Here is a 16,269-nt window from a genome sequence, read left to right as displayed (position 1 = left end):
AGAAGAGGAGGCTGAGGGGAGACCTTCTTGCTCTCTATAGCTCCCTGAAAGGAAGGGGTAGCGATGGGGGGTCGGTCTCTGCTCCCAAGGAACAGGTGATGGGACAATAGGAAATGGCCTCAAATTGTGCCAGGGGAAGTTTAGGAGGGATATTAGGAAAATTTCTTCACCGAAAGGGTTGTCAAGCACTGGCATAGGCTGCCCAGGGATGTGGTGGAGTCACCATCCCTGGAGGCATTTAAAAGATGGGTAGACATGGTGCTGAGGGACATGGGTTAGTGGTGGGCTTGGCGGTGCTGGGTCAACGGTGGACTCGATGGTCTTAAAGGTCTTTTCCAACCAAAACGATTCTATGATTCTATGATTCTGTTTGGGTAGAACGTTTAATGTATAGCATAACAAACAATTTTGCTGTAAAATGCTTGGAGTGTTAGGTCCATGTTAGATCCCTCGGAGATCTTTCCTTATATAAGAAACCAGCAATATAGACTGAAAATACTTTAATGGTGACGGCAGCTAGTTTAGTCGGTGAGTCTAGTGGTAGGCATTCAAGGTGAGTCGTTCTCCACTCTAGAACGTCCTCTTGTGGTTGTGTGAAAGCTTGGTTGAACAAACAGTATTGACAAAATCCCCTTGATCTCAGTATGGCCAGAGTTTCCCTCGCGGTCTCACCTGACCTAGGAGCTGTGAGGTGTACTGTGTGATACTTCCGTCAAATTTGTGTGTGTCAAACCGTGGCAGTGAGCCTGCAGCGTCGGTCAGGCTCCTCGTTGTGCCAAGTGGTGCACATATGGCCCTTGTAAGAATCAGTGCGTGCCCTGCAGAGCTGGAATAAAAAAAGGATGAGTGGCATTAGTGCCATTTTAAAGAATGAGAAAAAGAAGCAGAAAGAGAGAATGGGAGTGCGTGTTTTGCTGAAAGTCACCGGGACAGTTGGAGGCGAGGCGGGTGATAGTCCTGCTGCTCTACAAAGTAGGCTCAGGGCTTTGATCACAAACAACTGTGTCTTCTGAAGAGGGTGGATACCACAATGCAAATCGTCTCCCAGGTTTTGGGGGATGAGATGGTTTAGCATTACACACTAATGGTCGTAAGCGGCTGAATAGAAAAACAGAGCTTGTTATTAGAGGCAAAATAAGAGGCAGAGATGACAATTTCCATTATAAGGGTCTTTTTTCAGATATTGCGGTTTACCGTTTTTTTATGATTTCAGAAGTAACTGTTTGTGCTTGGTCTCTCTCTGAAAGTTTTTCCCTCCAATCACAACAGAAGTAATATCTGGATTTTTCAGGATGAGTTTAGGAAAAGATAAGTTGTTTATTCCTCTTAAAAATTCATATGTTTTCCTGAGAAAGGAAGAAATATTTAATGTAAATTCAGTATTGACTCCAGTGAGAAAAATAAAACGATGGCAATGTAACAGTAGAGCTGAACTGAGCCCTCTACGTTAAATAATGTGAAATGAGCATTTTTTCTTCTACGTTGCAGCTCTCCTGCATGTAAAATAATTGGAGTCAATTTCGTTTACTGCAAAGGATACGTGCACAAGGGAGTACCTTGCATCGCTCAGGCTGGTCTGCACTTCGCAGCGAAGCATGTCTTGGAGGTAACTGAGCTAATGGAAGTGGTAAAGTCTTGTCAACACAGTATTTAGATGTGGAGCATTTTCTTCTGCTCATGGATTTGCCTGATCTTACCAGTCCGCTGCTTTTGGACCCGAGTTACCTTCTCAGAGTTGTTCAGGACTGCACCATGTGGAGATACCAGTTCTGGTCTGCAATGCCTTGGAAGATTCTGCACTCAGCTTCACTGCTCTGTATGTGGGTTCTTATCGGCGGCCCCCTCTCAGTTTGGACCCGGCCATTTTTCATTTCAGGAATATGAGAGTAATGGATGAGTGATTAGTGAAGAACAGTCTGCTGTCTCAAACCGCGGAATAGATTTTAGCTTTAGATCACTGAAAGTCAGAACAGGGCATATCTTTTCTTAGCCATCATAAATTATCCATGCAGGATGTACAGTAAAAGGCTGCTTGGCTGCGTTAAAATTGGCTAGACAAACAGAATTTCCGTCTCTCTCAATGGCTCCTTCAACACCTAATTAGTTCCCAGATGCTAGTTGAGCAAGATGTCTTTTATCTTTGCTAATGTTATCTTCCTATACCTCCTAAATGCCCCCTGGTGCCATTCTTCACTTTCATCTCTCTCCCCTCAAGAGAAGGCAAGATGGGTGTTGAAGAAGCTCTATTCTGAAGGTCAAGCTCGTAAAGACTGTGGGTCAAGTTGATCCTGTTATACCAGTCAGTTATCTGGAGCAAAAGCTTTGAATCCAGAATTAGATTGATATGATGGAGAGCGGGATACAACTTCCTTTCTATGCATGTTCAGAGGATCAGTATCCAACAGGAAAAAATAGAATTGCAGATTTTATTTCGCTGTCGGTTCAGTTTAATACAATTCAGGACAAATTCAATGTTCATCTTTCCCCATTGCTAGAAGGTACAAAGAAGCCTGCCTGTATAAATCTGCCGTTTCAGCTGGCATAGCTGATTGTTGTGGGCAACGAGGAAGTACACTCGGATGTAAAATAGTAGGAAACATCAGACTAACTGCACTGCTGATCCTTCGTAGACCCTCTGAGCATAACCACTCGGGACCTCAGATATGTTAATAGCCAGGCTATCGGCCAACGGTGATTTACCTTGGCAGGTCTGATTTATATCCAAGCCCAGCAATTCTTTCCCCTCTGGCAGGAATGACTGACCAAACAGCCTCCTTCAAGCTAAGTATTTAAGAGAAAAGCATTTCAGAGAAAGCAGATCTTCAAACCAACGGAGCAGACTGTATATACACCTGCAGCTTTCCCCTGAGGCCGGTGAAGCCGTGTCTCTAGCTATGTTCAGTTCACTCGATTCAGGTGATGTGCTCGGTTGGGGGTGTGTATGTGTGGTGGTTTGTCAATAGGCAAAAGCTCTGACAAAGTCAGTTTTCCAGTTTTATAGATGAGAATCGGGATTCTTCAGCTTAGCTCTTTGCACCACCACCTTTTAAGTTTCTATTGTATTTCCTTCTTATCTGCATCTTTCCTATGCTCCACTGGAAGAACGCGCTCGTATGAACAATTCCAGCAGGCCCACGTACCAGCGTTTCTCCCCTTTGACCAGCTTATGTGTACTCCCTATAGGATGTTTATGTCTTCAGATTTATAACGTAGTCGCGTAGCAGCTTGCTTTCTATCACAGCAAAGACCAAAGAAAGCTGTAAAGTCAATGGGTTTCACCGTTTCTGCTCATAGATCCATATACCCGCGCTATGAAGGATGCACATGATCATTCCCAGTTTCGATCTTGCCCGATTTGCTAGAGGCACGCTGCAAAGTGACTTCTGAGACTAGATAGCTTCCCTGCAAGGATATTAATAATACTTAGAAATTATATAGCACTCCAAACCCCTGTGCAAGCATTAGCTAATTATGTAGTACTCCGAAGCCCTGTGCAAAACATTAGCTAATCAATTCTTGCAGCACCTATCAAATATATCAATATCATTTAGTCCATTGTACAGGAGGGTAAATGGAAAGAAAAGAATGCGGATATCTGTTCCCAGTCCATGCCGCTGCCCTGTGTGGTGGCTGGGATTAGACTTCAGCACTTGCCAGCCACTGCTCCCACGTTTTTCCATGGCAGGATCCTTCTTCCCATCTGGCTCGCTGTGGATAAACACATGGTTTCCAAAAGTAGGTCACCTACAAGGATGTGAATGCAGATTTTATCAACTAGATGTGACTTCAGCCCATTCCAGGGCTCCGTAGGAGGTCATTGGCATCAATTAGATTGGGAAAGCCAACATCGGTAAGTGACATAGGGAAGACTGGACCCACCAAAGCGAACTGAAGTTTAGTATTCTCTAGAATAACACTGAATGTTCACCGGTGAGGTGCTCCAGCCAAGTGATGGCAGCACAAAGGAAACAACTGAAAATAATATAGCATTGGGATGTTATACTGCAGAGCAGGCTGTCCTGCAGAAAAGGAGAGGTATACCTACATGGCACTTAGCAAATGGAGGAGAAAATAAAACATTCTTGCTTAATTGCGCATTATTGAGGCCTCCCACTACTCATCACGTTAGCTCCTCTGGACCAAAGTAGGGGATAGCTGCTCCTCAATACAAGTGAGTGTGTAGTGCTGCATTTCTGCTCCCAAGCCCGCCAGCAACTAATCCACAAACTTGGCAAAGTCAGTTAATTTGCTTTCCAGTTAAAAATACCACAGTAATCATGTATCTAGGATATACACATACTCCCATCCTACAGAGGATTGAGTCTGTGCAACGAATTCTTGCAGGCCTTCTCCTGAAATACTGCACCTCCTTTGACTCTTAGCGCTTTCGGAAATAGGGCTGAATTTCAGTATTGATGATGATGATATGAAATTTTGAGTAGCCAGTATAATAAAGGGGTAGCCCTAGAGGTTTTAAATGGGCACGGGCTGCTGGAGCACTCAGCATTGTGAGATTACTTGCCTTACAGTTGCACATCGAGGATGAACGATGATACAGAAGCACAAGCCGTCGTAGGTGTCAAGGTACTCTGCAGTAGTTTCAACATCAGTGGTTCACCAGGGGTCAGTACTGGGTCCAGTCCTGTTCAATAGATTCATCAATGACCTGGATGAAGGGATAGAGTGTACCATCAGCAAGTTTGCTGATGCCACAAAACTGGGAGGGGTGGCTGACACGCCGGAAGGCTGTGCTGCCTTCCAGTGTGACCTGGACAGGCCGGAGAGTTGGGCAGAGAGAAACCTAATGGAATTCAACAAGGGCAAGTGTAGGGTACTGCATCTGGGGAGGGATAACCCCATGCACCAGTACAGGTTGGGGGCTGACCTGCTGGAGAGCAGCTCTGTGGAAAGGGACCTGGGAGTCCTGGTGGCCAACAGGATGCCCATGAGCAAGCAATGTGCCCTGGTGGCCAAGAAGGCCAATGGTATCCTGGGGGGCATCAAGAAGAGTTTGGCCAGCAGGGCGAGGGAGGTCATCCTCCCCCTCTGCTCTGCTCTGCCCTGGGGAGGCCACATAGAATCATAGAATGGTTTAGGTTGGAAAGGACCTTGAAGATCATCGAGTTCTAACCCCCCTGCCATAGGCAGGGACACCTCTCACTAGACCAGGTTGCCCAAGGCCACATCCAGCCTGGCCTTGAACACCTCCAGGGATGGGGCCTCAACATCTGGAGCACTGTGTCCAGTTCTGGGCTCCGTGGTTCAAGAAGGACAGGGAACTGCTGGAGAGGGTCCAGCAAAGGGCTACAGAGGTGATGAGAGGATTAGAACATCTTTCTTATGAGGAAAGGCTGAGGGACTCGGGGCTTTTTAGTCTGGAGAAGAGAAGACTGAGGGGGGATCTTATCAACGCTTATCAATCCTTCAAGGGCGGGTGCCGGGGGGATGGGAACAGTCTTTTTTCAGTGGTGCCCAGTGACAGGACAAGAGGGAACGGGCACAAACTTGACCATAGGAAGTTCCATCTGAACATGAGGAAGGACTTCTCTCCTGTGCGGGCGGCAGAGCACTGTCACAGGCTGCCCAGAGAGTCTCCCCCTCTGGAGCCATTCCAAACCTGCCTGGACGTGTCCTGTGCCACTGCTGGAGGTGCCCCTGCTCTGGTGGGGGGTGGGACTGGGGGAGCTCCAGAGGTTCCCTTCCAGCCCTGACCACTCTGTGATTCTGTGATTTTAGAGGGGCCATTAGAAATACAGCAGCTTCACGTAACTTGCTGGGACGTGAGACAAACTGGATATTGTGGCGGCCCGAGTGCAGGCTGTGAGCTTGCTTTTAAAGTGCCTATTGAATCAAACACAGGATGATGCTATTTTTATTAAAAGCCACAAAAAGCTGGAAACCAATTAATGCTCTGCTGCTTTACTAATGCTTCTGCTCAGAAAATTAAATGGTTTCAATTTAACAAAACCAATTTTAAAGCTTTTTTTTTTGTCAAATTTATAAGTGGGTTCAACCCCTTCTCTAAGCTTCCATGAACCATGATTTTTCAGCACAACACATCGAAGTGTCAGTGGCTTCCAGTCTGTTCCTTCAAGTGTTTGGAGGTACGAGGGAATCGCGCTTCTCTGGCACAGTTCATTCCAAATTCTTAAGGCACTTTACAAGTATTAGCTACTTCCATCTGAACATAAACAAGGAGCCAAACACCTTGAATGTGTTGTTGCCATGCTGTAATGTCAAATGATTAAATATTTTGACATACTTTGGCGCAATATAATCGGCTGGCTACAAAAAGCTGAAGCAGCAGTTAAAGGCAGTGCAGAGGGCAGTAGCAAATCGAAGTGCAGAAGTATCGCGTGCGAAATGCAGTTGCTTGGGAGTAAGTGAAGAGCAACCTTCTGTGGTTGCACTGGTTCGGTTTATTCCTTGGCAGTCTACCATATCATCTCCCCTGTTGAGGACAATATTTCATATCACCGAGCGGAACTGAACTGAATTGGTGCCAGCGGAACAAACCAGTTTCACTAACGTGCAGACTCTGCTGTGTCCCAGCGACCCCGAGCATGGCCTTCCATGGTAAAAAGTGAAAACATCTATAAGATTATACCATCTCTCTAAGTGACTAGGACATTCCTTAAAGTCTTTCTAGCTGCATCTTCATCCCAGGGGATCCCCTCACTACTGCGGAGATGGGACTGGTAGCACTGGGTTAAGTGGCAGACGGTTGGATAACCAACTGATGTGGTTCAAATGGGAATAAAAAATAGAATCACAGAATGGTTTAGGTTGGAAGGGACCTTAAAGATCATTGAGTTCCAACCCCCCTGCCATGGGCAGGGACACCTCCCACCAGCCCAGGTTGCTCCAAGCCCCATCCAACCCGGCCTTGAACACCTCCAGGGATGGGGCAGCCACAGCTCCTCTGGGCAACCTGTTCCACGGGCTCACCACCCTCACAGGGAAAAATTTCTTCCTGATCTCTAATCTAAATCTCCCCTCTTCCACTTTGAAGACATTCCCCCTTGTCCTATCACTACATGCCCTTGTAAAACATCCTTCCCCAGCTCTCCTGTAGGCGCCCTTTACTGGGAAGCCACAATAATGTCTCCCTGGAGCCTTCTCTTCTCCAGGTTGAACAGCCTCAACTCTCTCAGCCTGTCCTCACAGCAGGGGTCCTCCAGCCATCTCATCATCTTTGTGGCCTCCTCTGCACCTGCTCCAACAGGTCCATGTCTTTCCTATGTTGGGGGCTCCAGAGCTGGACGCAGTACTCCAGGTGGGGTCTCACCAGAGTGGAGTAGAGGGGCAGAATCCCCTCCTTTGACCTGCTGGCCACACTTCTGATGCAGCCCGGGATACTGCTGGCTCATGTTGAGCTTCTCATCAATCAGCACCCCTAGGTCCTTCTCCTCAGGGCTGTTCTCGATACATAAATAGGTTTTGGTTTGATGCAATCCATTGTGGTTCCAAGCCTGTGTGTTCAAAATCACGTCTTCACTGACAGCAACATTTGTGCTGATTGTGCAGGCAGTGTTCATATGGCTATTTAATGGTCCAGTATCTGCCGTGCAAGTGCTCTAGACAGTGCCTTGGTGCACACCTCCACTCTTGGTGCCACCAGGAGGAAAATTGCTGCTTGCCAATATGTGCTGCACAAGTCCAAATATAGATGCAAATATGTATCCAAAATAATTGCTCCAGTTCACTAATTCACTAAAGTGTTTTCCTTAGCATAGCTGAGCATTTTAGGAATCAGTTCTGGAGACAAAGCATCTGCAAGGCTTGAGCTGTCCATGAAGGACTTGACACAGGTAATACTGTAGAATAAAACTACATAATTTCTCGTGTCTGTGGTCGCAGCTGAGGAACTTGGGGGTTTCCCACACCAAATTGTGGTTACAGTTTTGAGGAACTGTCTCAAGTTCAAGCTACAGCCAAAGAGGTTCAGATATGAACAGTGGCAGGTCAGTGCAGCCAGGTGGTGGTCAGCTTCAGGTATGAAAAGAACCTAAATTGGAAATTGCTTGCACAGTAGCATCACGGGTAAGCTGTGGTTTAAATTGGTCCTGCTGATCAAGGAACGAAAAGTGGGCTGCCTCTATGCCTGGGGTATCTCCAAGATGATCCAGGATTATAGATAAGTTCCATCTGATGCTTTATGCTGCAGATTGCTTGAGTTATCAGAAGTTAGTAGACACACATAGGATACCGCGCTTCAGAGAAGAGCTGATGTGACTGAGGAAACTCATGTCTTGCACACGTAATACGGTTTTTTGAAGAGAGCAGGTGCATAAAAGGGAGCCAGGCGCTGTGGATTAAGAGGAAAGTTCCTCTTCTGAATGAATAACTGGCTATAGATAGGAAATAAAAGATACAAATAAGCGGGCAGTTTTCACAGTGAAGGGACATTACCAATTACCCATCTTGGGAACCTGTGCTGTTCTATAGACTCACGAAAGAGCTGTAAAAGGCAGACAGACAATAGTGACATGCCCAAATCTGCTGATGGTATAGAGTTATTCCAGGTAAGCAAAAGTAGACATGACTACAAAAAAGTTGCAGAAGAATCTGATGGTATCAAATGTGTGGGCAATAAAATAGCTGCTGAAATTCCATGTGGATAAAAGTCAAGTGCCGACACAATGATAGGGTTTAAATTAGCCCGCGAAAGAGGTCCTGGCGTCATTGCAGATGGTTCTTTGAAACCGTCTGCTCAGTGCTCAGCAGAGGTCAGAAAGGCAAGTGGAATGCTAAGAATTGCCTGGAAAGAGATGGAGAATGAAAGAGAAAATGTAAGTACACCACTGAATAAATCCGCGGTGATCTTGAATAGAGTGCAATTCCAGTCACCCCGTCTCAAGGCAGCAGTAAAATAGAACTAGAAGAGATGCAGAGAAGGGCGAGAAAGCTGACCTGTGAAGTGGGGAGCCGAAGCCCGTGAAGCTTGCTGAAGAAATGAATGAGCAGGATTAAGGCAGAGGTGTAAAATCAAGCTCGCTACGGTGAGAGTGAATAAGGAATTATTGGATGTAATGACATGGTCAGGCAAGAATTTTAAAGCGAACAACAGGAGGAAACTTTCACAGACTATAATAAACTAGGAAACTCATCAAACAAAATCTTTTCAGTGCTGGAAGTACAGGTGGTTTACAAAAGTAATAGCGCTGAGGTTCCTGGCACCGGCTCCAACGTGTTCCTCCAGCGCTTATCCCGATGTACCAAGTTGGCCGTGTCCCCTCTGTCATCTACAGCTGGCTGAGGTTTGGGTTCTGGTTTGGTTTGGCCTCTCTTTCAGACTCGATTATAATCAGTTAAAGAATCATTGTGATCGGAACTCGATGATCCTCAAGGTCCTTTCCAACCTAAACCGTTCTATGATTCTATGATCTTCCAGTGTGACCTCTCCCATGACAAAGCCACAGAAGTGCCTTGGAAGAATTAACGAAGTAATTCTCTTTGAATTACAGTGGAGTATTTGGGAGAAAAAAAAAAAAAAATCTAATAGTACTTTAAAACTTTCCTGCACTGAGTAGAAAGTCCCAAGGGTTAATTACACTCTCCCTAATTTGGTCCTTCCCATTTCTGCATGCGAAGGCTGCAGTAGCCCTTTTGGCTGCAGCGTGGTAACAGGAGGTCACGTCGGATGGCTGAGGAATTTTGAGACAGCGAGGACTAAAAAGTCTGCTAGAACAGGATTATCATCAAATTATATCTTCCGCGGCGGCAGGAAATCAATCAAGAGCGGGCTGATTTACACCTGCCGGAGTCAGCACGTCGTGAACTCCATCATCTTTTCCCAGTGATGTTTTTATCCTTGCATCGACACAGTCAGTGCGAGGAAAATATTTTCCCGTTGAAAATCAAAACATTCAAGGTAGCGTTTGGCAGAGTGTCGGAGCTTGGGGTCCCCGCTGCTTCTGACAACAGCGCTGGTATCTTTTGCTAATGACCAAAGCGCAGTATAATGAGTTGTCTTGGGCTTCTGCTTTATTCAGCGTGCGGTGTTTTAATAGACTGTTAGTAATTCTGAAAGGGATAAATGATGTTTATGCCCTCTTGTGGTATTTTATTGAACAGAATGGATTTTCTAACTGACAAAATTAGGCCAATGATGGAAAACTCCCAGGTAAAAATCTGTAACGAACACTGTTTTGCACAGTAGAAAAATATCCATCCCTCCGGCAGCATCCTCATGACTCAGTTAAGGGGGGGAAGCCAATTTTACATCCATTTACAGCAGCAAGTAAATGACTAATGCCCATGATGACAGAGTTTGTGCCATCTTTCTGGAGTGAAGATAATTTAAAAAGTGCTTTTCTTTGCTAGGAAGGTTAGAAAGTAAGTGAAATACCGCTTTCTAAAAGCAGCTGTGTTGACACCTCTTTGTGTCAGTTGTTGCCGACGTGTTGTGATACATACCGTCACATTTTTATCTTCTTCGCTCACATATCTGATGGGTAAATAATCTGATTCCCTTGGGATAAAGCCGGTCCCAAAGATGAAAAACACTGTTTGGTGGTTTTGCATGGGGAAATAAGGCCAGATTTCTGTGAAATTGGGCCTGTTACCCCACTGTGTTCAAATACAATGAATCAACTAGTCAACATCTTCCTCTGGAGCCTTCAACATAAGAAGAACATGGAGCTGGTGGAGTGGGGCCAGAGGAGGCCCCGGAGATGCTGGGAGGGCTGGAGCCCCTCTGCTGGGAGGACAGGCTGGGAGAGTTGGGGGGGCTCAGCCTGGGGAAGAGAAGGCTCCGCGGAGACCTCCGAGCCCCTTCCAGTGCCTAAAGGGGCTCCAGGAGAACTGGGGAGGGACTTTTTACAAGGGCATGGAGTGATAGGATGAGGGGGAATGACTTCAAACTGGAAGAGGGGAGATTTAGAATAAACATTAGGAAGAAAATTTTCACTCTGAGGGTGGTGAGGCACTGGCGCAGGTTGCCCCGAGAATCTGTGGCTGCCCCATCCCTGGAGGTGTTCAAGGCCAGGTTTGACGGGGCTTGGAGCAACCTGGGCTGGTGGGAGGTGTCCCTTCCCAGGGCAGGGGGTGGGAACTGGATGGTCTTCAAGGTCCCTTCCAACCCAAAACATTTATGATTTTATGATTCTATGATTCCTAACTTGCACTGAGAATTTAGACATAGGGTTGGGAACACAGGGATTCTCCAGACAGGTCAGCCACAGATTTTGTATCAATCTTATTGCTTCATTACTGGTTGAAAACTGAGTACAGCAAAATGAATCCTCCAGACAATGAAATTACCAGAATAACTCAGACTACTGCTCTACAGTGTCCAGTAAGTGATCTCTGACTGTGGTCGGTACTTTGCTTTGCTGAGGCAGGATCTAGGAAACCCTCTTCTAGAAAATTCAAAGACTTTTCGGTCCCAAATAATCACCTATTATTTAAGTGTTAGCTAATGCTGTGTGGAAGCATTGTTGCCACTGCGTGTCATCTTTCTCTCTGCCCAGGCACCAAGCGTGTAGAAGACTGTTGTAAAGAGGAAGGGAATGATTTCCTTTCCGCATCCACGATAAGCGCAACCACAATAGTGGGGTTAAATGACAATAGTGGGCTTAACTGGGCTAGGCTTTAGGAGAAACTCTCTAAGAGGATGGTAAATATCAGAATGCGCTCCTTGAGGAAACGAAGATTTCCGTCTCCAAAGATCTTTCCAAAACAGCTGAACAAAAGTTTGGTGGGAGTAAGGCGGCTATCATTCCTGGTATCATGATGAAAGAAGTTGGACTTGATGACGTACAACAGGTCTACCAGCTCGGTTTTTGTGATTCTGTGTGATGATTTCCTTTTATTGGTTTAATTTATTAGTACGATGAGAGAACACATTTATCTGATAATCTCAAATGCTAATGCGTCGATCTTGCGGTCGATCTTACGTCAAGTCTGGCTGATGGCAATGCAATTCTATCTACGTCCGGTACTTCACAAGTATACTTTGGAACTGTAGTCTGACACCAATTAAAATGCTTATTAGGTTATCGTGGACTTCAGTGACCACAAGTTATGTCCCCGCTGAGACAAGAATTGACCCCCAAATGTTGCTGCTTGCCAGTTTCCTTAGAAAAGGAAAAATCAGTAGGAAAAAATGTCATGGCGATTCACGTTAAAAAGAAATTTCCTCTGTCAGAAATTGTTGAGGGGTTTCAAATTCAGTTAGGGGGTATCAGAAAGAAATTAAAGTCTAATTTAAAATCCTCACCCACGTTCCTTCTTCTTTTCCTGCAAAGTGATTATTGCTCCCGGTCCGTGTATTGGCAAATGTTTCAGAAATGAGCCGTAATTTGCCTTAAAAATACCTTTCTGGTCATGATGGAACTGTTCTTTTTGAAGAACGGGTTTGCAGCGACTCTGAAAAGAGCCCAGATGCTCTCATTTCTCGATGACATCAATGGGGCTAAAATTTCACTCAGAAATTCTCCTTAGCAGAAGGGCGTTTGGGGTGGTTAGCACATCTCAAAGATGCCAGGTGAAGTTATTGGACACTGCAAGGCAGCCGGCCAGGCTTGATCAAATGGTGCTCTGCTGCCTTTCGCCTTTGTTTTCCGCTTGTGTTGATGGCACCTCATCCCTGCCTGGTGTGGTTAATAAAGAGGAGAGAACGAATGTGTGGCCGTAGCAAATTAAACAAATGTGCCATTAAAATGGGAGGGTGCAATACCTTTTCTCGCCAACGCCTCCTTTGGTGCTTGCAATGTCCCCTAGCAAAATAACGTGAGAGTGAGGATAAAGGGCTTTCAGGGATGTGCTGGAGCTGTGGTCCAAGAGCTGAGAGATGCCTGTGGCGCCTGCTGAGAGAAAACCTAACATCATTCATCAGCAGAGAAGCCAACAAACCACTAATGGCTTTCCATCGTGTTTCTTGACAGGTATTGACGGAGGGCGGCTTTGGTACCATCACAACAGAAATCCGGGAGGCTCCGGAGTTTTATTACGCCGAAGATTACCATCAGCAGTACCTCAGTAAGAACCCCGGCGGATACTGCGGCCTCGGGGGAACGGGGCTTTCCTGCCCTATTGGGATCAAGAAATAGCCTGTGCTTACCCTGCCGCCCCCACTTTGTTTTAGGGAGTTGTTTGAAAACAACCCTGATAGGTGTTACCGTACACCCGCAGCATCAGATTTTGGGAACACTGGGGCGGCTTTCCGTAATCCCAACAGCTTCCCGTTCACCGACAGTAAAAGCCAAAGTAGGAGCAGAAATTGCGCCTGTTGGCAAATGAAGCTTCTTGCTCTGTGCAGCTCAGGGGGTTTCCTTGCAGTCTTGTAATCTGGAGAGAAAAGAAACTTTGAAAAGTTTGGCTTGAAATGTTGTTAAAAGGGATGAATTGGGGGGTGGTTGCTCCTGCTAACTGCTTTGCATAGCTAATGCCTACAGACGTATTTATTTTCTTGGGTTAATGAATTGGCGCGTGTTATGGGTGCGTTGACTTCTGGAGACATGGTTGGGCTCATCTTAACTCTCACAACCCTGTAATTTAATGTCTTTGATAATGGTGAATGTATTAGATCAGTAATTCTCTCGCAATTCCACTTTCACAGCAAAATGTAATATCACCTATAGTGCCTATTTTCTGAAACAATTTTAGGAAGAAAAAGTGAAATTGTAACGTGATACTTCTTTCTGACAGTTCCAAAAAGTGTATAAACACAAAAAGAAATCAATTTTGCTTCCTGCACTACAATAAATTACCAAAAAAGAAAAGAAAAATGTTGTCTGTGATGTGTCCCGTAGCTCTATGTGTATATCTGGGTAAATCTAAAAAAAGTATCAAATATTATAAAAGGCTGCAGCCTGCTAATTAAACACCAGGACTTTTAAGTCTGTATTATCGTGCATGACAGTACAGAGGAGTAGAATTCGTATTGGCCTCACTGTAACGTAATTATTCCTATGATTAATTATTTCTACTTCAATAGCTTGCGGAGCCCTCAACACCAAGATCAGAGTGCATTACGGCGGGTGCTTTGTGAACGTGACATCAGGCAGTCTGTGCCCCAGTGTGTGTACAGTAAAAACAGCAGGACAGCCAGAACCTCATGAGGTCCAACAAGGCCAAGTGCAGGGTCCTTCACGTGGGTCAGGGCAACCCCAAGCACAACTCCAGGCTGGGCGGGGAATGGATGGAGAGCAGCCCTGAGGAGAGGGACTTGGGGGTGTTGGCGGATAAGAAGGTCAACATGAGCTGGCACCGTGCGCTGGCAGCCCAGCGAGCCCCCGGCATCCCGGGCTGCGTCCCCAGCAGCGTGGCCAGCAGGGTGAGGGGGGGTTTGTGCCCCTCTGCTGCGCTCTGCTCTGGGGAGACCCCCCTGCAGTGCTGCCTCCAGCTTGGGGCGTCCCAACAGCAGAAGGAGACGGACCTGGTGGAGCGGGGCCAGAGGAGGCCCCGGAGATGCTGGGAGGGCTGGAGCCCCTCTGCTGGGAGGACAGGCTGGGAGAGTTGGGGGGGGTCAGCCTGGAGAAGAGAAGGCTCCGTGGAGACCTCCGATCCCCTTCCAGTGCCTAAAGGGGCTCCAGGAGAGCCGGGGAGGGACTCTGGATCAGGGAAGGGAGCCATAGGATGAGGGGTAACAGTTTTCAACTGGAAGAGTGGAGATTTAGATGAGATATTAGGAAGAAATTCTTTCCTGTGAGGGTGGTGAGCCCCTGGCGCAGGTTGCCCTGAGAAGCTGTGGCTGCCCCATCCCTGGAGGTGTTCAAGGCCAGGTTGGACGGGGCTTGGAGCAACCTGGGCTCGTGGGAGGTGTCCCTGCCGAGGGCAGAGGAGATTGGATCTAGGTGATCATTAAGGTCCCTTCCAACCCAAACTATTCTATGATTTTATGATCCTGTGAAAATAAATTTTCTTTTTATTGATGGGATTGTCAGAGTGAAGACTAAAAGCTACAGCGAATGACATAGCGGATGCAGGTGTTATCCTTTATTGATGCGGGATCCTATGGGTTATATGTATGCTATGGGGTATTTGAGTAGGACAAACAGCTTCAGCAGGAAAGATGGGGGTGGGTTTGTCCCACCCATCCAACTTGCTGCTTGCAATGCTTCCCAGCGCAGTGGGAGGTGTGGGCTTGAACCTCTCATATATTTCCTACTTTGGAGGCTGTCTTAATTGCTAGGTTTGAAGAACACGTGTCATTGGCATGTCCTCTTGCAGATGTGTAAAGCAGCAACTTTGCTTTTCTTCAGGGAAAGCTTGCAGGAGCCTGCCTTGCTGTGGTGATTCTGTGCAGCAGAGCTCATAAAGCCACTTTGAGACCAAGATGGTGGGGACCCAGAGACACACATCTGCGGCATTTCCTTTTGGATAGCTCTCCATGGCACTCTCCATGTTTCAGTTTGACGTTTCTGGCTCCCCAGCTCAGGTTTTAGGCTCAGAAAGGCCCGAAACAACTCCCTGAACATCTCCTGTAACTCCCCATCAGACCAGAACCTGTTCTGGTCTGAACCTGGAGCTACTGAAGATCTGCATCAGATAGTCAGTCTTTGAACTTGTAAATCCATGTCAGTCTTCGAGCTTGTAAATCCACTGCTGAAGTCCTGCCTCCTTTAATCAGACAGGCAAAAAGTCCATGTCAGAGAAATTTGCTCCCCATCTTCCCTTGCTCCTCAGCTGACGCTTAGTTCATTCCAGCCTCAAGAGGAAACCTGTTCTTTTAGCAGATTTGTTCGTGGGACAAGCTTGAGAGGAGCTACCTCTGGCAGGATTGCCATGTTAGGCTCTTTCTGGAGATGCCCCCAAATGTGCCTACATCGCACCCAGGATTTCCAGTTGCTGTGGTAACTGATCACCTGTACTCCACGTGTTGTGCCACTGAATTGTTTCTGTCAAGGAAACCAGCACTTTTGTCTAATTTCCTAGGCATGGGGCGACATAAAAGCAAAGAAGAGAGGAAAATGAAACATTTCATGTGCTGAATCACTCGAGTGCTCATAAAATGTTGCTTCTGTTCTTTCCCCTCCTACTCCACGCTATAGTTAATGTTTCGAAACAAGCTGGAAAGTCTTTGGAGAAAGCACCTTTCTGGCCTTAACGTAGCCGGGCTCAAGTCTGAACCTGGCTGAGATTTTTACGTCCTGTCCTAATGGAAATAACATGTCGGTTTAGAAATCAGCATAGATGGGTCCATTGATGCTAAAATCGGTCCACACCAAAATATTATGCCACCACAGAATTAATTGTGGAGCTACTGTAGGGTGGAGTTTTGGCCTTGACCCCTTGCGGTTGCTGCTGAAGGTACAAAGACGT

At 46.4% G+C, this 16,269-nt stretch overlaps 1 protein-coding gene across 1 annotated transcript in view; it reads left to right on the top strand.

Moving 5' to 3' along the window:
• The window catches only part of MSRA (methionine sulfoxide reductase A), a gene marked incomplete at its 5' end in the record, with an annotated part of 315,775 nt that extends 302,075 nt beyond the window's left edge, over window positions 1–13,700 (top strand). Inside the window, one exon of the mRNA XM_082481564.1 lies at window positions 12,891–13,700. Coding sequence (XP_082337690.1) covers window positions 12,891–13,055 — 165 coding nt within the window. The 3' untranslated portion in view covers window positions 13,056–13,700. The remainder of the gene's footprint in view (window positions 1–12,890) is intronic.
• Between the last annotated feature and the right edge of the window lie 2,569 nt (window positions 13,701–16,269).

The sequence above is a fragment of the Vanellus vanellus genome (genome assembly GCF_965231255.1).
Source record: "Vanellus vanellus genome assembly, chromosome: 3".
Taxonomy (NCBI): Eukaryota; Metazoa; Chordata; class Aves; order Charadriiformes; family Charadriidae; genus Vanellus; species Vanellus vanellus.
The sequence above is the reverse complement of the archived record's forward strand: the minus strand, read 5'-3'. Positions and strand labels throughout refer to the sequence as shown.